A 24,418-nucleotide genomic window follows, 5' to 3' on the forward strand; every position below is an offset into this window, starting at 1 on the left:
GGCGGAGAGGCTGCCCCTGGCCTCCCAGTTTCGAGCCCTGCTTTGCCGCCCACCACTGAAGGGGCTTCGGGATTCCTCAGGACGGCTTCAACTTCCCAAATGGCTTGAGAGAGCCCAGAAGGAACTGTGATAAAACTGGCTGGTGCACCCGAAGAGAGCGTCTTCTCGCAGGTGGAGCGGCGAGGCGGGGCCGAAGGGAAAGCCCGAGCAGCGGCACCGACGACCGCCGGGACTGGCTCTGTCGGCACCGCCCCCTGCGATCCTAACGGGTTCGGGCGGCGGCCCTCGGCGCCCCGCCCTTCCCGGGCCCGCCCCCGGCTCCATCTTGCCCGAGACCAGGTTGAGCCGTGACGTTGCTCCACGGGATCAGGTGAGGAACGGCGTACCCTACCCTTGCCACCCCTCGTCCCCCTCGGTCGCCTCGCCCCGGCGTGCTCTGAGGCCTGCCAGCCGGGAGACGGCAGGGCCCCGCGTGTGTCCCCGAGCCGGGGGGCGCCGGAGGAGCCTGTGGGCCCCGGGAGTGGCCGGCGACTCGGTGTGCGCGTTTTGGGACCCGGGCTGCCTGGTGGGGGCGTTCGGCCGGGGGCGCATTGGGGCGGGATCGGCGAGGCGGCCGGGCAATGGGAAGTCCTGTTCGCCGGTCGTCTGTGCCCCGCGGCTGTCCGGAGGTCCGAGGGAGCAGTGAGGCTTCCCGCGCAGGCAGGGGGACCACAGGTGGAGGGATTAAGGCCAGAGGATGGCCCTGCTGAAGCGACCCCAAGGAGGGCTGAGTAGGAAAACCGGTGAGCAGCACCGAAAGCTAAGTCCGGCTGGTGACTAGACTTCCTGGTGACACAGCAAATTTAGGGAAACTTGGGACGTTTGTACTTGCTTAGTGAACCTAGGACAGAATGCGGAAGCCTAAAATTGTACACTGGTTCAGGTTTATAATTCTTGGGAACTATTCAGGGAAGTGGCATTCCAGATTTGATTCCTAGTACCTTAGCAGCAGCAAACGTGCGCTGATTTGAACCCAACCTGTGTGAACACTTCTACAGAAGGAGATGGCTGATGTCCACCATAAAGTGACAGAAATGAAAAGAAGTCGTCCAACTGCCTTTAAACTCTCTAATTTCTGCCAGTTGGTGGGGAGCTCATCTGATTATCTGTCCTAATTAGATAATGAGTGTAATGAGTTACCTATCAGGCAGGGAAGGAGTTCCAGGTACTAGATAGAAGAGAGAATTTCGACCACTGCAAAGTGAAGCCTCCTTTCAGTCCTCGCTGGTGGTGACTGCCTACCCTGTCCATGCAGAGCCTAGTCGTGCCTCCAGTTCTTTATTGAAGGGTCCTTGCTGACAGATTTAAATGGTCTTTCCCAATCAAGAGGCAGGTTTTGGAAAATTGTAGTATCTGCTGTTGGCCATCTTCATACACCCTTTCTATTTTGTATTTGTTTCATAAATTTGCAACAGCTGCCTCCTGTGTTCCTGGGCTTCATGCCATCTCTGAGACTTGCTTAGTGAGACCCATCCCTTTTAGTAGTTGACTCACTGGGTGGAGATGGTTTGGAAAACCAAGAATGCTTTTCTAGTCTTTTAAAAGTAGTTGCTGACGGAGGATGTTGAAAAGGAAATAAAAGTTCTGGTTCACTGGTATAGTCTGATTATTCCTTGGGCAAAGTTGAGTAGTTTGTTGAGTCACCCTCGGGTTTGTTTCAGCTTTTTACAAAAGCTTTTTAAATCTGCGTTTTGAATAGATGATACATGCATAATTCCAAAAGGACTCTTAGCCCTTTTTTTTAGTACATTGAAAAGTCTCCTTGTTATGCCCCAGCTCTCCTCTCCAGAGGCAGCAGTGGAGTACTGTTTCCTACTTTCTTGAGTATACTTTAAGGGATATTCTCTATATACAAGCAAATAAATGTAATTTTTACACATTTGGTTGCAAATTATCTATGTAGTTTTTCATCTTGCTTTTTTCCCACTTAATATGACTTAGAGATGGTTCCACATATGAGTAAAAAGAGAGCTGCTCATTTTTAATAGTTGCCTAACACTTCATTGTATGGCTATCCATAATCTGTTTTACCTGTTCCTTATTAATGGGCTTTTAGATTGTTTTTAACCTTTTTTTTTTTTTTTTTTTTTTGGCCATGCCATGTGGCTTGCAGAATCTTAGTTCCCTGACCAGGGATTGAACCCAGGCCATGGCAGTGAAAGCGCTGAGTCCTATCCACTGAACTGCCAGGGAATTCCCAACCTTTTTCTGTTACAAATAGTGTGTAATAGCTTTGTACATATATAATTTTGCATTTGTGTAAGTATTTTTATGAGGTACATCCTGGAAATGGAATTGCATTCTAGTCCTTTATATAATAATGCTTCAAAATGTACCCAGATTCATTTTCTTAAAGTTGTTTTAAGTTTTCTCATGTACAGATAGTCTTTATCTTCATTCTGTTCAGAAACTCTTGTTGACATAGTTCCTCTAGTTCCCTTAAGGTAAGATTTAATGTAGTAGCTAAAGGCTGTAGAAATAGGACTTTGTCACTGGAACAGTTCCTGAGATTTAGAAATTTAAATTGTTTTTGTAGTCTTTGGTGCTATAAAACTTGTTGCCTTTAAAATTATTATTAATTTCTCCCATAAATTATTTTCAGACTTTTTCACTTTCTTTTGACCCTGACCTCTTTTGCCCTTGGTCCATCTGACTGTTCTTAGATGGTATTGTTTCTCCTTTACTCCTTTTTTTATCAACTGGGCTTGGGGAAGAAGACAGCAAAAAATGATTTAACATCCTTTGCAACCAGGTCTTTGGATCCCCAATGACTGTTTTAAAACTGACTGGATCAGTTTTCTTATTTTCTTTCAACTTCGACTAAATATATGCCCATTCATTCTCAATTTAGCAAGTTTTTAGCTTCTATACTGTGCTTATGTCATAAGGAGCACTATAATAACTTAAATTTATTTTCTCATTTTCCTTCCCCGCCCCCCCACCATCTCTGTATCAGCACCTAGGACAGTGCTTATTAAATAGTGGGCTTTCGTAAGTGTTGAACTGGATTTGTTTGGGGTACTTTTTAAAAAAAATTTTTTATTGGAGTATAGTTGATTTACAATGTTGTGTTAATTTCAGGTGTACGGCAAAGTGAATCAGTTATACATATACATATATTGACGCTTTTTAAGATTCTTTTCTCATACAGGCCATTACAGAGTATTGAGTAGAGTTTCCTGTGTTATAAGTAGCTCCTTATTAGTTATCTGTTTTATATATAGTAGTGTGTATATGTCATTGTTTGGTGTCTTGATAAAAAAGAAATACAAATCATTTATAGCTGTATTGGGGAGACGAGCCAAAACACATATTGAAAAACTTGGCAAATTAGGTGGTAGATTCAGAAATGCCAAAATATTCTGGTATCAAAATGTCATTCACAGACCAGCAGCAATAGCATCACCTGGAAGCTTAGTTAGGAATACAGAATCTTGGGCCCCATCTCAGAACTACTGAATCAGTCTGCCTGCTGGACTCTTTTGAAAGAAGGTACGTTTTGATTAAACCCTATAACAAAATATATCTTCAAAGGCCTTAATCCTTATAGCAAATTACAGAAGACATTTTTTATTGTTGTTACAGAATGTCGTACCCGGGCTATCCCCCCACAGGCTACCCAGCTTTCCCTGGATATCCCGTAAGTATTGCCACTTATGATACTAAAATAGCTCATGTCCTTGGCACAGGTCTTGTATAGAACTAGCCAGCCCATGACAGATCTTACAGATATTCTAGAGCAGGGGTCATAAATTCAAATGGCCAGAAGTACTGAGTAGAGTACGTGAGGGAAGGCAGGTGTTGTGGGGAACTACAGGGACTTGGCTCACCTGTGGAAAGGCGGCAGTTAGTCAGCTTAAGCCGGATGTGTCCATGCAGGGAGGCTGACCCAGTGTTGCTGGATAATTCCATATCTTCAAGTAAAGCCAACAATCTGGATTTTATGTGAGATTGCCCAATTTTTAAAATTGGGAAATGAATCTTTTTAAATGTTAAATGCTGGGCTTCCCTGGTGGCGCAGTGGTTGAGAGTCTGCCTGCCAATGCAGGGGACACGGGTTCGAGCCCTGGTCTGGGAAGATCCCACATGCCGCAGAGCAACTAGGCCCGTGAGCCACAACTACTGAGCCTGCGCGTCTGGAGCTTGTGCTCTGCAACAAGAGAGGCCGCGATCGTGAGAGGCCCGTGCACCGCGATGAAGAGTGACCCCCGCTTGCCGCAACTAGAGAAAGCCCTCGCACAGAAACGAAGACCCAACACAGCCAAAAATAAAAAAATAAAAAAAAGAATTCCTTTAATAAAAAAAAAAAATGTTAAATGCTGTATGATTCAATACAACATGTAGGTAAGCTAAATCGATCCTATGAGTCACTGGGTTTTTTTGTTGTTTGTTTTTTTTAAAAAGTATTTATTTATTTATTTTTGGCTGCGTTGGGTCTTCGTTGCTGTGCACGGGCTTTCTCTAGTTGCAGCGAGCAGGGGCTACTCTTCGTTGCGGTGCGTGGGCTTCTCATTGCGGTGGCTTCTCTTGCTGCGGAGCACGGGCTCTAGGTGCACCAGCTTCAGTAGTTGTGGCGCACGGGCTTAGTTGCTCAGCGGCATGTGGGATCTTCTCAGACCAGGGATCGAACCCGTGTCCCCTGCATTGGCAGGCGGATTCTTAACCACTGTGCCACCAGAGAAGTCCTGAGCTACTGGTTTTTAACCTTTGTGTTAGAAGGTTTAAAATAACTTAAGAGGGGCTTGACTCAGAGGTAACAAATTGCAGTGGATTAGAGGTCCCTGGATTAGTACTTCTGAGACTTTTAGTATTTGGAGTGCATGTTATAAATGTGCTACCAAGTTCTGCCTTGTTGATGTCTATACTGTTCTGAGGACTAACCTCATAGCTGAGGCATAAGTAAGAATTGTGTTTCAACTTTATGCTCTTAAGTATGTAGGGCTTCTTTCTAACTCTGGGAGAATAGAAAGAGGGGCCTATACAGATTAATGATAGTGTGTATATTCTTATGTAAAGTGAATATATAGCTCTCCTGAATTTAGCATAGAAGAGATGAGAATTATGAATATGTTCCCAGGTCCCTATGTACTAAACTGGACTCTGACCACCATTTCAGTCAATATAGGCTAATTGTTAAAAACAGACAACCCTAACATCCCAATGACTTAACACAATAAAAACTTATTTCTTGCTTGCTTCAGTCTCCTGGAAGTCAGCGGTGGGGGTGGCGGGGGGAAGGGTGTGGTGGGGAGCTAGGAGGCTTTGTTCCATGTCGTCTTGCGGGTTCCCAGGCTCCTTCCATCCTCTGTTGCCTTGGTATATTGGCTCTACCATCCTCTAGTGCCTTGGAGTCCTCCACTGGATCTTCTGCTTCCAGCTGGCAGATGAAGGAAAAGAGAGAGGAAGAGAGAGCTTAGAGGATTGGGCAGAAAGTTAAGGGGGCCAGGCTGGAAGTTGTGTACGTTACTTCTGTCCATATTCGTTTACCAGTATTCAGTCATATGGTCCTATTTAACTGTAACGGGGTCCTGGGAAATGTAGTCTAGTTTTGTGGCCTGAGAAAAAGCTTAGTGAACATGTAACACTCTCTCCACACTTAGACATTGTGTGATCTGAACTGAGGTCCAAAATGTCACACCCAGTGTATGACTCAGGTCACTGTTTGTTTTTTTTTTCCCCCTATTATGCACAGCTCCAGATGTGTTGCAAGAAAGCCATGAATTCTTCTCTTTAGGGTAGAGAGGCAAATCTTCCTATTATTTCCAGGTGCTAGGAAAATGAAGGAACTAATGAGCTTTGCTAGTTGTTCCTGAAGGCTTGAGGTTTGGAAAGAGCCTGGTTCTTACTCCCAAATAGAGAAACAGACCCTTCTTGCCTAACACAGGTAGATTTATATATAACTGAATTCTGACAAACAAGTGTCCTGACAAACTAGTATGCTGATAAACTAGTATGAGATACCAGGACTTCTAATGGGCTTTTTAATATGTAAAAGAATAAGCTAGACCTTAACAGTTATCTTTGTTTGTTTCCTTAGCTAGGTTCTATTTCTCGATGATCACATTCATTTGAAAATTTTTCTGGTTTTTCAGCCTGCGGGTCAGGAGTCATCTTTTCCCCCTCCTGGTCAGTATTCTTATCCTAGTGGCTTTCCTCCAATGGGAGGAGGTGCCTACCCACCAACACCAAGTAGTGGCTACCCAGGAGCTGGAGGCTACCCAGGAGCTGGAGGCTACCCAGGAGCTGGAGGCTACCCTGCCCCTGGCGGCTATCCCAGTGCCCCACAGCCAGGGGGAGCTCCATCCTATCCTGGAGGTGAGTCGTGGGTTGTGGAATTAGTATAGCATTTTTTTTCTTCTCTCTTTAATCCTCTTGGTTCCTTCTTGTTTTGTACGAGGTCAGAGTTGCTCTTAGCCTACTTTCTACCTTAGACAGTAAGGACCTAGCTGGCAAGATAGAAGGATAAAGGTTCTCAGGAGGCATGAAAGCTGGGAGCAGTCTCCAAAATTCTGTTGTGAAAGGAATTAGAATAAATCTCATGGTAATAAGGGACCAATATATAATGGTTTCGTTGATAATTTGTAATCTGAAGAACTGATTAAGATATTTCAATTGGCATGATTGTGACCTTAGGACAGCTTTGTCCACAGTATGTAAAAAACCAAACCAACCAACCAAACAAACAAACAAAAAACTTAGCACTTTTGTATTATAAGTTATTAAGGCAGATGAATGAAGTAACGTTTTTTTTTAATTTATTTTTTAATAGGGAAGGATTTGTTGAGAAATTGAATTTAGACCAAAAGGGACTACTGCTATAGCATTAATAGTATATTTTCTTCTACTGTTTCTAAAGTTTTCACTTCAGTCATGAGAACTGTCACTGTAGTTTGTTTCTTTTTTTCTCTTGTTCTTCCTCCAGGCCAAGGGTTTGGAGCCCCACCAAGTGGAGCAGGCTTTTCTGGCTATCCGCAGCCACCCTCACAGTCTTATGGTGGGGGCCCAGCACAGGTCCCACTACCTGGTAGGTACTAACTGTCCGGAGAAAAACAGTAGCTTGATATTTTGAATTTTGCAGTTGCTGTTGAAGGAACTTAGTAGTTTATGTTTGGGATCGTCTTTAGTAAACGTTTATACTAAATACTTCTTAGGTAGTATATGGTTTCATGAAATGTATTAATTTGATGAAAAAGTTTAATCAGCAGGATGGCAATAAGGACCTATTTTTTCATTTAAAAAAAATTATCTGTCCTGAAGCCAAAAAGCAAAACCTTCAGGAACTTCTCTGCTCATTAGTTTAGCACAAAGGAAACAACCCCCAGAACTATGTCCTGTCATCCTTTCCAGATAGAATCAGAATTTAATCTGGTTCAAGTGTTTTGTTCTTTTTTTAGAGTATTGTTTATAAAGAAATTATGTTAAATTATTTTAAAGAAATTAGGACATGGAATATTTTAAAAGGTCCTTGCGACCAAAGTTGGTTTTTGATTCAGTAAATTATAATACTTAAAAATTATCCTAGTGAATAAATGGTGTGAATATTCTCATATGTTTCCGTATTCATAATAAATCAGCGCTGTTTTGAAAAATTAAATCAGTTAAGACCTGATTGCTGTATTTTTTCTTAATATGTAGGTGGTTTTCCTGGGGGACCGATGCCGTCTCAGTACCCTGGAGGACAATCTCCTTACCCTAGTCAGGTATTTTTTTTTTTTTTCCTACCTTTTAAATTTAGTCTGGGTAACTGGATAATGGTAAAGAAGGGCACTACTCCTTTGCTGACATTAGAGGTTTCCATGAAGCAGAGGAGATGGTCTAAAACAGTTCACTTAAGACTTTAATCTTTGCTTCTGTTAGACTCCATGCTCTTTGGTCCACCTGCTTTTAAGTACTGTCCTGATGACTTTGATAAGACAAGCATAGGTCCCTTCTCACAGGTGATGACACCCATACTCTTTTTTCATAGTGATTCACTTGGACTCCTGGTGTTGGTTTTAGTTCTTTTTCCTCCTCCCTTGCTGGCAGTATAACTATGAACTCAGGTGACTGGGTGATTGATATTTCTGCCAGTGTTTTATGAAGTATGGTTTTGTTTTCCATTTTTACCTTTATAACTTTCCACTCTTCTTTCAGATCAATACAGAATCCTTACCTTCCTATCCTGTTTTCTCTCCTGTTTCTTTGGATTATAGCAGTGAAGTGAGTAAGGTTTTTTAATGTTCACTAATCACTAGATCTCCTATATATGCCTTCATTTGTTTCTAATTTCTCCTGTATTTGTCTCTCACCACTTCCTTGAGGGCTCATTGTATCTGTTTTTATCTTTATGTCCCTGTAGTGCTTGGTGGGGCTTTAAATACAGTAGCCAATTAATGTCTGTTAAATTGATTTTTCAGGAGTCTCAGAAGGTCTCCCGTATATCAAATCTTTGCCCTGTCTCAATATAGCTCCTTATTTTAATATTAAGTTTTATTCTTTAATTGACTTGTTAATTCTTTTATATCCTATGCAAGTTACTAGCAACATAAGCAGTTTTATGTTTACCTTATCTTCATTTTCTCATTTCATACTGTCTATTCATAAAGATCTAGCATTTTTAAGCTTTTTTTAGGCTGGGATTGGTAAGGGGTTACAGAATTGGAAGAAAAACAGCTTAGCCATTTTCTGGCTTCCTTTCCAGATTTGAGGAATTTTTGAGCTCCAGAGAGATCAAGAAATTTGTCCAAGGCCACACAGCTAGTGAAAGTCAAAGCTGAGACTAGATACTAGCTCTTCTGCCTCTCAGACCAGTGGTCTCTCTGTTATACAGTGCTACTTTGCTGATACAGTAAATGATATTCCTCCAAAGCCCATAGTAAATTGCTTTCAATCCTTTTTTAAAAAAATTGTTGATTATTAATCATATTATAAATCTGTAGTTATTCTAATCATTTGTTATGAGAATTTTTAGTTTAGTTTAAGCATGCATTTGCTTTTAAAGACATCATTTTATGACTGAATATAAAAGATCTTTGAACATAAAAACACTAAAAGTAAAGCACACATACACATGCAGCTTATCTTGCATAACAATTACCACCCTAAATTGAAACCAGGAAGTTACAGAGCAGTAGATTTTGGGAGATGGAAAGTGGAATAGATGGAAGTGGAATAGACTACCTTGTGAGGGGTGAGCTCCCTGTCACTGAAAATCCCCTGATAGAAGTTGGTGTGTGTGTGTGTGTGTGTGTGTGTATAGGAAGATGTAAAGAAAGTTTTTGTCTTGGTTGGGCAGTTGGGCCAGGTGACCTCTCCTGAATGATCCAATTCTAATTCTATGGCAGTTTTTCAGCAGGAAGGTTGGAATGAAATGGATGTCAAAGGGTGGCACTTTTGGTGGCAGATAGTATGGGCTTTGCTGTGCTGAGCAATCTTCTGTAGTTAGGGTTTTGACCTCAAGAATATGGACCCTGATTTCTTTGAGTTCAGTATAATGCCTACAGAATGATAGTATCCTTGATGAAGATTCACTTCAAACTTAGACTTTCAACAAAGCATAAAACAAAACCATTTTTCCCTCCAGATGAAAAATGGAATAAGTCTTTTGGTGGTGGTTGTTTGTTTTTAGAAACAAGAGGATGACAGAAAATGATAGTCGTCAAACAGTACATGATGAGGGTTAGTTTCTCTTACTGTCCAGTTCAGTGTATTATAAACAGAGGCTTCTGCCCTGCTTAGGATTTTAGTGACAGTGGTTACATCAAAGAAAACTTTCATCAGTGCTTGATACATTAAGCCTCATGTAAAGGCAATATGTTGAAAAAATTTTTCTGCTTGAATATTTGCTACAAGTAGAATAATTTTAGTTTTTCCTTAAAACCAATATACAAATATTTCTTGTTAGTTCTCTGCTTACATTCCTGGCTTAGAAACTAGTGAAGGATGATTGTTAGGGCTTACTGGTAGAAGAAAATGTTGGTGTGAGAGTAGAGATGAGTGGGAGGAATTACCGACCATAAAAATGTTTGTCGAAGGGTCTGGTCTCCTTCTCCCCAATCACTTTGCCCCGACAGGTGTTGGCATATTGCTGTTGCTGTATTCAATGGGTATAACTCGAAATACCGTTTCAGTTGCCTAGAAAGCAACTGAATCATTTTATGTTTTGAAATGATTTTGATTGCATCTTTAAATGATATTTTAGAGATACTTGGTTAAATAAAATATATTATTAAAATTAAATTTTAAAAAATGTGATGGGGGGACTTCCCTGGTGGCGCAGTGGTTAAGAATCCACCTGCCAATGCAGGGAACACGGGTTTGAGCCCTGGTCCGGGAGGATCCCACATGCCGCGGAGCAACCAAGCCTGTGTGCCGCCTACTGAGCCTGCGCTCTAGAGCCCGTGAGCCACTATTACTGAGCCCACGTGCCACAACTGCTGAAGCCCACGCACCTAGAGCCCATGCTCCATAACAATAGAAGTCACCGCAGTGAGAAGCCCGCGCACCGCAACGAAGAGTAGCCCCCGCTCGCCGCAACTAGGGAAAGCCCGTGTGCAGCAACGAAGACCCAACACAGCCAAAAATAAATTAATTTTTTAAAAAAATGTGAAGGGATATCATCTTGCTGCATCCCATCTCTCTTAAACCCTGATTCGAATATTTTAAGAAAACTAATGAATTGTTTCATAGCTTTGTATTTAAAAATTTTTAAACTTAATTTTGTAATAATTTCAGACTTATAAAAAAGTTATAAAAATTGTATACAGAATTCCTGTATACATACCGTTTACTCAGATTCTTACATAAACACAGTACAGGAAATAACAGTTTTATAATACTATTACCCAACCTTTAGACTTCATCAGTTGTCCCAGTAATGTCCTTCTGGTTCAGGATCAAATCCAGGATGAAACATTGCATTTGTTGTCATGTCTCTTAAGTTTCCTTTAATATGAAATAATTCTTCAGTCTTTGTTGTTAATCACGTTGATACATTGGAAGAATACTACCAGTTATTTTGTAAAATATTCCTTAATTTGTGTTTGTCTGATAAGTCCCCCTGATTAAATCTAGGTTCTGCCATTTTGGCAGGAATACCACAGAAATGATGTCGTGTCCCTAGTGAATCATATCAGGAGGCACTAGTTGTTGATTTACCCCATTCCTGGTGATAATTGGTTTTGATCATTTGCTACAGATGATGTCTGCTAGGTTTTCTGCTGTAATGTTACAAAGTATGCAAATATCTTGGTTCTCATACTTTTACCCACTGATTTTAGCATCCATTGATGATTCTTGCCTGAAACACTTACTACTGTGGTCTTTGTCATATGGTGATTTTTAAATTTCTTTATAGATTTGTATTTAAAAACATATAGTCCTTGTTTTGCTTTCTGGTTTATTTCCTTATAAAATCGATGAAGAATATTGTACCTCAGATGACAGAGTCTCTAGTCATCAATTTCATTTTCATGCTTTTCTTATTATAAAATGTTTTATTTTATGTCTAATAATCAGGGCCCATACAGGAAATGAAGAGCTATTACCAGAAGTATATTGCTTGTTTGAAATCTCATTGGGCAACTCTGGCTCTACCTCACTAAAGCCATTATTATATTCTTTAAATAAAACACTGCCACTCATCTCACACTACCCAGGGATCAATCTCTTTTTTTCCCTCTTATTCTACCAAGAAGGAAACCAAGGCATAGAAAGATTGTGACTATCTTCACAAGCTTGACTATCTTGTTTCCTGAAAGTTTGGTGTCTGGCTATCTTTTGGTGGGAGAAGGATAGTCTCTGTCTGTTCCAGAATGAGCCATGAAAATAAATATCCTTATCCTAAAACCTAAGTACTGGCCTCCTTGCCTAAGAGTGATGATCAGAGAAGTCTTTTTCCACACCCCCCCATATATATATATATATTTATTCATTCATTCATTCATTCATTCATTCGCACCAGGTCTTAGTTGCAGAAGGCGGGCTCCTTAGTTTCAGCTCACTGGCTCCTTGGTTGTAGCACATGGGCTCCTTAGTTGCGGCAGGTGGGCTCCTTAGTTGTGGCATGCGAACTCTTAGTTGCGGCATGCGTGTGGGATCTAGTTCCCTGATGAGAGATCGAACCCGGGCCCCCTGCATTGGGAGTGTGGAGTCTTATTCACTTCGCCACCAGGGAAGTCCCATAATCGGAGAAGTCTTAAGTTGTCTTCCTGTAAGCAGAGAAACCTGAGTTGGACTTTTTTTTTAAGTTAGTATTTCTTTTATTAAAGACGTTGAACATTTTTTCATATTATTTTTCTTCCAGTTTTATTGAGACCCAATTGAAATATAACGCTGTATTAGTTTTAGGTATACAACATGTTGATTTGGTATATGCATGTATTGTGAAATGATTACCACAGTAACTGATTTGGATTTTATGCCTCTTGTTCTCAGCCTGCTTCGATGACTCAGGGAACTCAAGGAACAATCCAACCGGCTGCCAACTTTGATGCCATGAGAGATGCAGAAATTCTTCGTAAAGCAATGAAGGGTTTTGGTGAGGAAAACATATTTTTGTCTTATTTACAATCAAATTCAAGTGATTGAATGTAAGGTAAAAATAAGCTTTATATCATAAACCAAGTTTATATGTGAGCCTGTGTGCACATCCCTCAATTTAATCTGGCACCAGGCACCTTGTAAGCATCTAAAAGATGTCCTCAAGGAGCACCCCACACAGACCTCATCCTTACTTAGACATGTATGGTTCTTTCAGGTACAGACGAGCAGGCAATTGTAGACGTTGTGGCCAGTCGTTCCAATGATCAAAGGCAAAAAATTAAAGCAGCTTTTAAGACCATGTATGGCAAGGTATGTTTTGTTTTCTTTTCAGGAGTGAGCATGAACAGTGGCCTTACGCCCTGCATTCTGTCAGGTTGGATACTATCTTTTTATTAGTACTGGTGAGTACAAAGTAGAGACAACTAGATTTCAGAGACCCCAGGAGAGGTGTATTCAATATTTCTTTCTTTCTTTCTTTTTTCTTAAATAAATTTTTTTATTTATCTGTGGCTGCGCTGGGTCTTCGTTGCGGCACGTGGGCTTCTCATTGTGGTGGCTTCTCGTGTTGCAGAGCATGGGCTCTAGGTGCGCGGGCTTTAGTAGTTGTGGCTCACGGGCTCTTAGAGCGCAGGCTTGGTAGTTGTGGTGCACGGGCTTGGTTGCTCCACGGCATGTGGGATCCTCCTGGACCAGGGCTCGAACCTGTGTCCCCTGCATTGGCAGGCGGATTCTTAACCACTGCGCCACCAGGGAAGTCCCATCAATATTTATTTCTCTTAGAAGCCTTTCCAATTCTAGAGTAGTCCTTGATCTCACAGTCATACCTATTTACTATGTCTGGTAGGTGACACATGTTCAGTAAAAAGTAGATTATGACCACAATCCTGATCAGTAGCTTGGTTCTCAATCTTCTCCTTACAGTTGGATTCAAGGACTTCTTATGTAGCCCTTGCTTATTTTTGGTCCTTGGCATCATCTTTCACTCCTCTCCCTCCCTCTAAACATATCTTGTATTATGACTTTATAGAACTTCTTGCCATTCCCTGCACACATACTTCTGTTTGGTATATGTTGTTCTCTTGTCCTGGAACACCTTTTCCTTTTTTCCTGCATGGCAAACAATTCTCCAGGATTTGTCTTGATTAAGCTACTTTGTGAAGTTTCTCTCATTGCTCTGGGCATAATTTGGCTGCTTCTTCCACTGTGGTCCCATAGCACTTTGTAAAACCTCTACTATAACTAATCTCACTGCCCACTCCCCAAAACTGTGAGCTCCCATCAGGCAAACCATGTCATATTCATCTTTGTATTTATAGTACCAAGTACAGGAACACTAACAGATAGCCACTTAAATATTTGTTGAGTGGATGATCAGTGACTAAATCCAGCAAGATTCTGTGGCTGAAAGGTGTCATCGTTTCTTAAATATAAAGGGCAAGACTGGGTAGCATTGGTTTGCCATTTAGATAGGAATCCTAAAAATTTTCTGATATCCTCTGAATCCAGTTTACTTTTCTCAGAATGGAAGTAGAGGTCCACTGGCTGGTCCCACCTCATCTTTTCTACCCTCCCTGCCCAACCCAAAATCCACTTCCTTAGTCTTAAGGCTGATTAAGTGACACAAACTCTAGTTTCTCTTAGGGTTCAACATCAGACTCACTTTTCTCACAAAAGTATTTTCCATATTATGAATTTCTTTAGTTCACATGTAGTCTGTGCTTTGTTGTCCTGAATTTTCTCATACAGCACTTTTGAATTCAAACTAAATTCCCAGCCTGTTTTCCTTACCCACAGTCACCTTTTCTCTTGACTTCTTATTAATAAAAATACGATTCCTCTAGCCTGCCGTGGAGTCTTCTTTGATTCCACACTCTTCTTTGTCAATTAATCAGTGAATATTGTTTCAGTGCCTACTGTATGCCAGGCACTGCTTTGTCCTAGCAACTGGTTATTGACTGTGTCTTGTTGATCTAATCTGTAAAAGAGCTCTTTAAAAATGTGTCTTCTGTCTCCTTTTTTTCTTTCCACCACTCAAGTCCAAGCCTTTATTACTTCTTACCTAAATATTCCAGTAGCCTAAATTTCATTTATAGCCTCTGTCGTTACAGTCCGTACCGCCTGTTGATACTGCCTGTTGTTGCTGTATCAATGCCATTTTCTTACGTAAAAGTTTCCAGCAACTCCTCCCAGCATGCAGAATCAAATCCACACTCTTTAGCTTGGTATTCAAGGTAATAATCCAAGCATATAGTTACAACTTTGTTTTACTAATCTCTGAAAACATTACCCTCTAACAAAATTGGTTGTCTTGTTCCATTGAACAAGCTTTGCTCATTCTTGCCTCTATACTATTGATTCTCAATCTTAGCTGAGTATCGTAATCTCTTTTCAAACTTAAAAACATGCACAGAATCTCTGGGTATTCATTCTTGACATAAGTGTTTTTTTTAGAAAAATTCTGCAGATGATTTTAATGCATATAGCCAAGGCTGGGAACCACTTTTCTGTTCCTTGTTTGTGTTCCTCCTCCTTGCCTGAAATACCTTTCTTCTTTCTCTTTGCCTGCTAATTTTTACATACTCTTCAAGATATGGACTAAAAGTTTTCTCTGAGCTCTCTAGCCCACTTTAACTTTTTCTATTTCAGCTTATTTCTGTGCTACTTACTCATCTGGTGCTGGAGTACAGGCTGCTTTATATTAACTTTTTTTAAATGTTTATCTTATCTTTTCAAATAAGAACATGATGATGACAATTTCTACTTCCTCATAGAGTAAGAACAGTTACTTCTACTAAGTAAATATCTGTTTATCATTTTGTTAATTTGAATTATTCTTTGTTTCCTATACCTCTTATTTTGTACCTAGTGTAGTGGTGGAACTACAATAAATTTATTATTAAGTATTTATTGATAGAATGAGTAAAATATATCTGCTTGAGTATAATAAACTTAAAATAAATATTTATTTATTCCTTAGTATGTAATATTCAGAACAGCAATTGAGGCTTTCATATAGCAATTCAATTCCATTTTTTCATATTTTCCTTAAAAAATTTAAGCAAAACAAAATTTGGAGAGCACATATACTTAGTTTGTATTTGTAATTTAACAGGATTTAATCAAAGATCTTAAGTCAGAGTTAAGTGGAAATATGGAAGAACTGATCCTTGCTCTGTTCATGCCACCTACGTATTATGATGCCTGGAGTTTACAGAATGCAATGAAGGTACTATATGGCATTTACTTTGAGTATTTTATCCTATTTCAAATGTAAAGCCCCATAAATTATGGCAGTTCTGAATTTCTAGTGACAGCTAAATCAGTACATTATTTTATATCATCTGAATATATAGAGCTTTTCAGGTCTGGAGGCCAAAGAAATATTTGATGGAACAGTAAGATTTAACTACTTTCAGAAATTTGGTGTTTTGTTGTATAATTCTCCCTTTCTTCATTTCTCATAGGGAGCAGGAACTCAGGAACGTGTATTGATTGAAATTTTATGCACAAGAACAAATCAGGAAATCCGAGAAATTGTCAGATGTTATCAATCAGAATTTGGACGAGACCTCGAGAAGGATATTAGGTCAGATACATCAGGGCATTTTGAACGTTTACTTGTATCCATGTGCCAGGTGAGTATAGCATGAAAGTTTGGGTGTTGGTGGAGGGAACATTTTTTACTGCCTATTGCCAGTGGCCATTCTTTATTCCTTTTAATATTTAGCCCCCTTGGAATCTTGACATCTTTAAGAGGGGACAACGCATAACCCACTGTACAGGTTTCTTTGTAGTCACTACTGAAATTTATTTCTGCAAATCTGGCCTTTGTAAGGAATCAGAAATTAACCTCTTTAAGGTTGTATGAAATCAGAAATCAACTTGAGGCTCTGTGTCTTAGAATGGCGATGAATCTGTACTTTTGAGCTTAGCATTGTACTGCCAGTTAAGTCGGACCATCAACTGAAGGTATGTAGGTCCGCCATGCAAGTGCTACAAGAGTGAGGACTGTGAGGAGAGCCAGAAATGCAGAAAATGTTTCAGCATTCACAGTAATATTGTGCTTAGTACCCTCCTTGTTCTGATTCCCCAAATGTGCTGGAAAAGTGGCAGAAAATTCTCCAAATAGGGTATTTGGAATGATACTACAAATACACTTAGAATGAGATAATCAGGGTATATTTGAAAGAGATGATGCAAAAGACTAGCACACTGATTCAGTATCAGGAGTTGTTGGCTATCCTGCTAGTGCACAAGGTTGGACAGTCTTGAAGATTCTAAAAGTAGAGGAGAGGCTCTTCACAGCAAAGGGAGGTAGTTGCAAAAAAGACAGTGTGCCAAAGTGCGTGGGTATGGAAATGAGAAAAGAAAGCAAATGGGTGGGAGGACACTGAATTTACCCACAACAGAGTAACAGAGCAGCGGAGTAGGTTAGCATGAAAAGAAAATCAGGACCAGAGAGTTAATGCTAAAAAATGATTATTAAGACTTTAATGAGGTGCTGAATATTTCTTTATGCAGGGTTCAAGGCCCAGCCATCTTTCAAAGTAAAGGACCCTATTCCAGGGAGTGGCTTCCTAGGAAAATGGGACTGTATTGTGTGCTTGAATCCAAAGGCAATCATCTGGGGAGTTGTTCCTGAGCTCCTTTGCCTGTGCTGTATTCAGTAGCCCATTTAGAATATGCTTCTACACATTCCTTGTGCCCAGTGCTCTTCAGAAGACAGTTTCTCACCTTCAAGGAACACCTCTCCATTTTGTTGCTCAGACAGACACTGAGACTCTAGAGGGCAGCCTTTCCTTTGTTTGGGTTTGTGTTTCTATTGATATTTTTGAGAGAAACCAACTACCCATCTAAGCTTTACTCTTGTTCAGGTCCAGAGCTTCCTCCCTCCCTCTCTTCTTCCTAGTGAAGAGTTTGGTCTATAAATTGGTACAGGCTAGCAGTACTTGAGTTATTTATAACTTCTTCTAAAAGGCTCACATGTCATTTTCATGTATACATTCATAATAAATACTTGTATATTAAGATTACACTTGGATGAACTAAAGGACGTTCATGAAACCTCCATATTATATACTCCCTCCTTTGACTTAAATTCCTTGAGGGGAGGGGCCTTGTCTTTCTTGTGTCCCCACCACTTAACACATCCTGTTGGTTCTGTTCCTCTGGAGAACCCTGACTAATACAGCCTGGTACAAAGCAAGTGCTCCATACCTTATAGTTATATGGATGAATACAAAGTGGAACTTAGTATAATGCATATTGATCTTAAATCCCAGCTAAGCAGACTCATAATTTCTTCATTTGAGTGGTAGTTTATATCTCCTATTAGAGGAGGTCCTCAGTGTGGCTCAGTAGTCGCTTCATCATGAGAAATCTTAAGTTACTTCAGACCCTGGAGTTCAGGGATATCCAGCCTCCAGGAAACCTCAGTGCTTATCTCTCCGAACTGAACAGGGGACAGTGCTTATTGGCTCAGAACATGAATCAATAGAAGTAGACCCTATCACAAGAGAAGTGAAAAATGAAATTCCTTTGGTGGCAGAAGGCTTTCTCCCGGAGGATAGAAGTGGCTGCATTGTTAGTGTTCAGGACTTGCTGGATCACGAGTCTGTGTGTGTGGCCACAGCCTCTGGAGGTGTCATACTTTGCAGTCTCAACACACACCATTCTGTTTCTCCCTGGCCCAATTACCACGCTTCAAACCGCCTCCTCAGAGAAGCATTCTTGGACTCTCCTGGGCCATTTGTCATTCCCTGCTCTGAGCCCGCACTTAATTCCCAGAGACCTCAGTTATAGCCCTAATCCCACTGTGGAGGCATCTTTTATCTCCTTAATGGGAGGAATGGAGTGGCCATAGTCACTTCCAGTCCTTGTGGTTTCTATCATGCCTAGTCTCTTAATACCTGTTAATAAATGTTTATTGAATAAAAACAAAAACAAAACCAAAAACCCCAAAACTTCTAAACCAAGGACCAAACCCTGAAGAGTAACTTTTTTAAGAACGCCTTTCTCTTGGTGTACCAAGAGAAAGCTTTTTAAAGTGAATGTTAATAAAATTTTCCACACTTTCAAAAATAAAACGTGTGTGTGATTTTTTATGGAAACGATTTCTGATTTAATTTAGCTCTCAAAGCCCTGAAAACCTCTCATTTTAATATAACTGCATTAAACCATGGTCATATGTTATGAAATCCAAAGTTGGCAGTGTAATAAAGTACTAGTTACACTAGTATAGTTTCTTTGGAAATGAAAGATAAGCGTGACAAACTTTATGCATTAATTTTTAGTAAATTGTCCCTTTAAATCCAAAAGTGACTAGATTGGAAAAACTTTTTTTTTTTTTTACAATTTTATTTTACTTTTTTGTCGCATGGCATGCGGGATCTTTGTTCCCTGAGCAGGGATCGAACCCGTGTCCCTGTCATGGGGACCTGTCCCCTGCAGTGGAAGCATGGAGTCTTAACCACCGGACCACCAGGAAGTCCCAGAAAAACTTTTTTTTTTTTTTTTAATAGAACTTGTATCACCTTCTTCTAATTCCTGCCTTCCTCTTTTGCAGGGAAATCGCGATGAGAACCAGAATGTTAACCACCAGCTGGCTCAGGAAGATGCTCAGCGTCTCTATCAGGCTGGTGAGGGGAGATTAGGGACAGATGAATCTTGCTTTAACATGATTCTTGCCACAAGAAGCTTTCCTCAGCTGAAAGCTACCATGGAGGCCTATTCCAGGGTATGAGCTTTTCTTTTGAAGATTTGGCTTCTATTTTAAGGTGTGAAAATATTTTAACTGCTATACTTTTTGTTTACAGGTGGCTAATCGAGATTTGTTAAGCAGTGTCGGCCGTGAGTTTTCTGGAAATGTTGAAAGTGGTTTGAAGACCATCTGTAAGATACTTTAGTGTTTTGCTTTGTTTTGTTTGTAAATGAGTGAGGCTTTGAATAGTTGTTCCCATTAAGTGGTGATTATTAATATAGCCTCCCTGGAATCTACTTAGGCAGAGGCCAAGCTAATCCTATGTTTTTATATGCAATTCTCTATGAATGGTTGGTGGTGTGATCAAATAGGATTGTTTTGAAATTATTTGGTCTGTATTCTCTATGCCCTTCTTGAAGACTATACAAAAATATATGATAGATTATAGCATTTCCATTAAGGTGAATAGGAAAGCCCTAAGGAACTACAGAGTGCCACCACACAAAGCGTCATTTTGAGCCCCCCAAAACACCTTTCAAGTACTTAGCCCAATGAGACCCTTTTCCATTTTGAAATTAAAAACCCAGTTTTTGGTGTCCTGACATTCAGATGTTTAATGAAATGGAAATTTCATTCTCATGGAGACTATAAGACTAAAGAGAATATTAGCAACACATTGATATTAGCAATTGAATATCTTACAAATACTACTATAGTAATTGTAGCTAACATAATGATGTATATAGTTAGTACATCTCTACCATCTGCAGGTAGAGACTTTGCTAATTTAATTTTCCTAAGAGAAAACATGTCAGATTTCTTATTATCATTCTCAAATCTTTGCTCATATCTGTGTTTTCTTTTTTATATTGGAGTGTATCTTACATCCTTCTCTCAGTCAAATGATATATTTGACATCTAGAATTCAGATTTTAGTCATTATTCCTTTTAAGTAAGATATTACCAGGGCACAGTTGCTACAGATTTTCTCACTTTAAGGGGGAAAATGTTAAGAAGCTAAGTGACTGCATCTATGGAGAGAAAATGGGATTTATTGGGCAGAGGGAATCTTGTAGAATTGAAGGTAGCCTGTCTGATGCTGCTGGAAAGAAAGATGGAGGCTGAGAAAAATCAAGGGGAGAATATCTTCAGCTCACCTCAGATTTCTGAGATGATTACATAGAAAATGATCAAAAGCAGCTAGAAGTGATAGATGAACTGGTGTGTGCACACCTTTGTCAGGTCATTTCACATCTGAAGCATCTCTCATTTGCAGTGCAGTGTGCCCTGAACCGCCCTGCCTTCTTTGCTGAGAGGCTGTACTATTCCATGAAAGGTGCCGGCACGGATGACTCCACCCTGGTCAGGATCGTGGTCACTCGAAGTGAGGTGAGGCTTTCTCTGTTTGTCTGATCTTACTTGATTTTGAATGTTGATCCTTTTTTCTTAGCAGTATTAAAAACATTTTTTTCTTCTAGTTTTACTGAGATATAATTGACACTGTATAAGTTTATAATCGGCACTGTATAAGTTTAAGGTGTACAGCATAGTGATTTGACTTATATGCATCGTGAAGATTTTCACAGTAAGTTTAGTGAACATCCATCATCTCATATAGATACAAGATTAAAGGAAAATGTTTTCCCTTGTGAAGAGAACTTTAGGATATACTCTCTTAACAACTTTCATATATAACGTAAAGCAGTGTTAATTATATTTATCTCGTTGTACATTACATACCTAGTACTTACTTATCTTATAACTGGAAGTTTGTACCTTTTGACTGTCTTTCTCCAATCTTCCCTCTCCAACCCCTCACCTCTAGTAACCACAAATCCGATCTCTTTTTGTATGAGTTTGTTCATTTTTGAAGTATAATTGGCCTACAACACTATGCTTATTTCTGTTACACAACATAGTGATTCGATATTTCTATACATTTCAAAAGGATCCCCATGGTAAGTCTAGTTATGACATGTCACCTTACAAAGATATTACGTAGTTATTGACTATATTCCCCACACTGTACATTTCATACCTGTGACTTACTTATTTTTCAACTGGAAGTTTGTACCTCTTAGCCTCCCTCACCTATTTCTTTTCTTCCCCCAACCCCCTTCCTTCTGGCAATTACCTGTTTGTTCATTGTGTCTATAACTGTTTCTGTTTTATGTTCGTTCATTTGTTTTTTTAGATTCCACATATAAGTAAAACTGTACAGTATTTGTCTTTCTCTGTCTGACTTAGAATGTTAATTTCTTAAAAGTTCCTTAGTTGGTTGTCAATCCCTCAGGACTGATATTAAGAAAGGGCTCTCTTTCTCACTGCTGGTAGAGGTTGTATAAAGCACAGTGTTCACTTTCCTCATGCTGTGAGAGAGGCTTGCTTAAGTGAAACAGACCGCCAGGGAACTCCAGATGTTTATTTTTTGGTTTTCATTTTGCTTATGTAAAAAACTGTATGAGGGAGTTCCCTAGTGGTCTAGTGGTTAGGATTTGGCGCTTTCACTGCCATGGCCTGGGTTCAGTCTCTGGTCGGGGAACTGAGATCCTGAAAGCCACGAGGCGCGGGGGGGAAAAAAAAACTGTATGAAAGACCTATGCAGATTAATCCCATTGCACATAAAAATTCTTAAAATTTAGCATACACTTAATTATGAAATAACTGTAAAAAATTTTATCTTTATCTTTTTACCTAAATATAGCCTCAGATGTATTCCTTTCTTTGACTTTGTTTATTTAGTGGACTTCTTTTTAATCAAAAGAAAACATATGCTATGAAATTATGTGAAAGGAGGTAAATCATTTTTTAAAAGAGAGCCGTAATACAGTATTTGGAAAAACCTTCTTGTGTATTTGTTTTTAGACTTAAATTTTCTAAGCAGGATCCCTTTTTCTTTAATTATAATAAAATATACATAACACAAAATTCCCATTTTAATCATTTTTAAGTGTACAGTTCAGTGACATTAAGTACATTCACATTGTTGTGCAACCATCACAACCAGAACTTTTTCACCTTACAAAACTGAAAACTCATTAAACAATAATTCACCATTCTCCTTGCTCCCCAACTCCTGGCAACCACCATTCTACTTTCTGTCCTATGTATTTGACTACTCTAGATACTTCATATAAGTGGAATCATACAGTATTTGTCCTTTTTAACATCTTCAAGCTTCATCCACATTGTAGCATGTGTCAGGATTTCCTTCTTTTCTAAGGCTGAATAATGTTCCATTGTATGCATACACCACTTTTTGTTTATTCATTCATCCGTCAATGGACACTTGGGTTGCTTCCACCTTTTGGCTGTTATGATTAATGGTGCTATGAACATGGGTGTACAAATATTTGAGTCTCTGCTTTCACTTTTGTGTATACCCAGAAGTGGAATGGCTGTATCATATGGTAATTCTGTTTTTATTTTATTTTTTTGAGGAATTACCATACCATTTTCCCGTGGCGGCACCATTTTACATTCCTACCAGCAATGTACAAGGGTTCCAACTTCTCCACATCCTTGCCAACACTTGTTATTTTCTGTGTTTTTGATAATAGCCATCCTATCAAATGGTTTTTAAATGACTAATATATTTGGAATAGTAGATGAAACTAGTATCACCCTTATCCAATATCTTTACAGAACAGTGAATCAGATATTCACTGGGTGACGCTAGTACTGGTATGAATGCTAGCTATAAAATGCCAGTCATTTGGTGTTTTTTCCCCTCTGCTTTGGTTATAATTAGGATCTTTTCACTATTAAAGAATTATTCTAATAAATATCAGTTTTCTTTAACAGCTGTTTTCTAATATCAAAAATATCATGTCTTGCATGCAGATTGATCTTGTACAAATAAAACAGATGTTCAGTCAGATGTATCAGAAGACCCTGGGCACAACAATTGCAAGTGACACGAGTGGAGATTACCGAAGGCTTCTTCTGGCCATTGTGGGCCAGTAGGAGAGATTTTTTTAAATGAGTGAAGCTATTCAGAGCTTATCCTTCAAAGCAATGACTGACCTGCATGCAGCAACATCAACCCTCACCTAACCAAAAGAGCTTTTTACTAAAGACTGTGTCAGGGTATTGTGCTTGGTTTGCACATGTGGTTATTGCCTTAATTCCAATGTTATTTTTTTCTCTATATACGATCAAGTAAAGCCATATCACAATGATGAAGTAATAATGCAATGTTTGTAAAACATAATTCTCACTGCTCTTATTCTAAATAGGATACCAAATTGAATAAAAGTCACAACAGTCTGTAATTCTGTGTAATAATATTGAATAAAAAATTCAATATTGAATAAATTTGAATAAATATTGAATTAAAAAAAACACTTGCCTTCCATTGGACAGTTATAATTGGTAATATGTCAAAACTGTATTACTTTTTTTAAAAATTCAGCTCTTTTGACCTAGAAGAGCAATTTGCATCTTACTTTACATAAATTGGTATTCTATATTCATAAACACTAAACTTCCCACATAGAAAATAGTTTAGTATTGCCTATAATAACTTTTAAAAAAGGGATTATGTGTTTATGTGCATAAAATATATAGCCTACTTTTATGTCTACTGAGACTGCCTAGAGATCTTTATTGGCCCTTGATTTTTAAAAAAAATTTATGGGGCTTCCCTGGTGGTGCAGTGGTTGAGAATCTGCCTGCTAATGCAGGGGACACGGGTTCGAGCCCTGGTCTGGGAAGATCCCACATGCCACGGAGCAACTAGGCCCGTGAGCCACAACTACTGAGCCTGCGCGTCTGGAGCCTGTGCTCCGCAACAAGAGAGGCCACGATAGTGAGAGGCCCGTGCACCGCAATGAAGAGTGGCCCCCGCTTGCCGCAACTAGAGGAAGCCCTCGCACAGAAACGAAGACCCAACACAGCCAAAAAAAAATAAAAAATAAAATAAATAATAATTAAAGGTGCTAATAATTAAAAAAAAAAATCTTTAAAAAAAAATTTATGAAAGACTTTAATTTTAGTTGCAGTTTAATCATGATTCAAGACAGTGAAGCTTGACACATAAGAGGTGCTGAATTAATGAATAAACGAGGCTTAAATCATCTTCCTGGGAGATTGAATACTAGCTCTTTGGAGAAGTATGTCAGGGAGTCAGTGATTTCAAACCTGGCTTTATTCCCA

At 39.5% G+C, this 24,418-nt stretch overlaps 1 protein-coding gene across 4 annotated transcripts; it reads left to right on the forward strand.

Moving 5' to 3' along the window:
- The first annotated feature begins 267 nt into the window (after window positions 1–267).
- Window positions 268–23,535, forward strand: ANXA7 (annexin A7). Of its 4 annotated transcripts, XM_061180756.1 has the most exons (15): window positions 274–370; window positions 3,426–3,531; window positions 3,625–3,679; window positions 6,132–6,354; window positions 6,962–7,063; window positions 7,675–7,739; window positions 8,173–8,238; window positions 12,454–12,556; window positions 12,776–12,870; window positions 15,674–15,787; window positions 16,026–16,196; window positions 19,127–19,297; window positions 19,377–19,452; window positions 20,538–20,650; window positions 23,105–23,535. In XM_061180756.1, the coding sequence occupies exons 3-15, from the start codon at window positions 3,626–3,628 to the stop codon at window positions 23,225–23,227; spliced, it is 1,476 nt and encodes a 491-aa protein (XP_061036739.1). In that variant the 5' UTR covers window positions 274–370; window positions 3,426–3,531; window position 3,625; the 3' UTR covers window positions 23,228–23,535. The 4 variants fall into 4 exon arrangements, with proteins under 4 accessions (XP_061036730.1, XP_061036739.1, XP_061036712.1 ...); XM_061180729.1 differs by lacking the exon at window positions 8,173–8,238; XM_061180737.1 differs by lacking the exons at window positions 274–370; window positions 8,173–8,238 and adding an exon at window positions 629–782.
- The last annotated feature ends 883 nt before the right edge of the window (window positions 23,536–24,418 follow it).

This window comes from Eubalaena glacialis, chromosome 1 (genome assembly GCF_028564815.1).
Source record: "Eubalaena glacialis isolate mEubGla1 chromosome 1, mEubGla1.1.hap2.+ XY, whole genome shotgun sequence".
NCBI lineage: Eukaryota > Metazoa > Chordata > Mammalia > Artiodactyla > Balaenidae > Eubalaena > Eubalaena glacialis.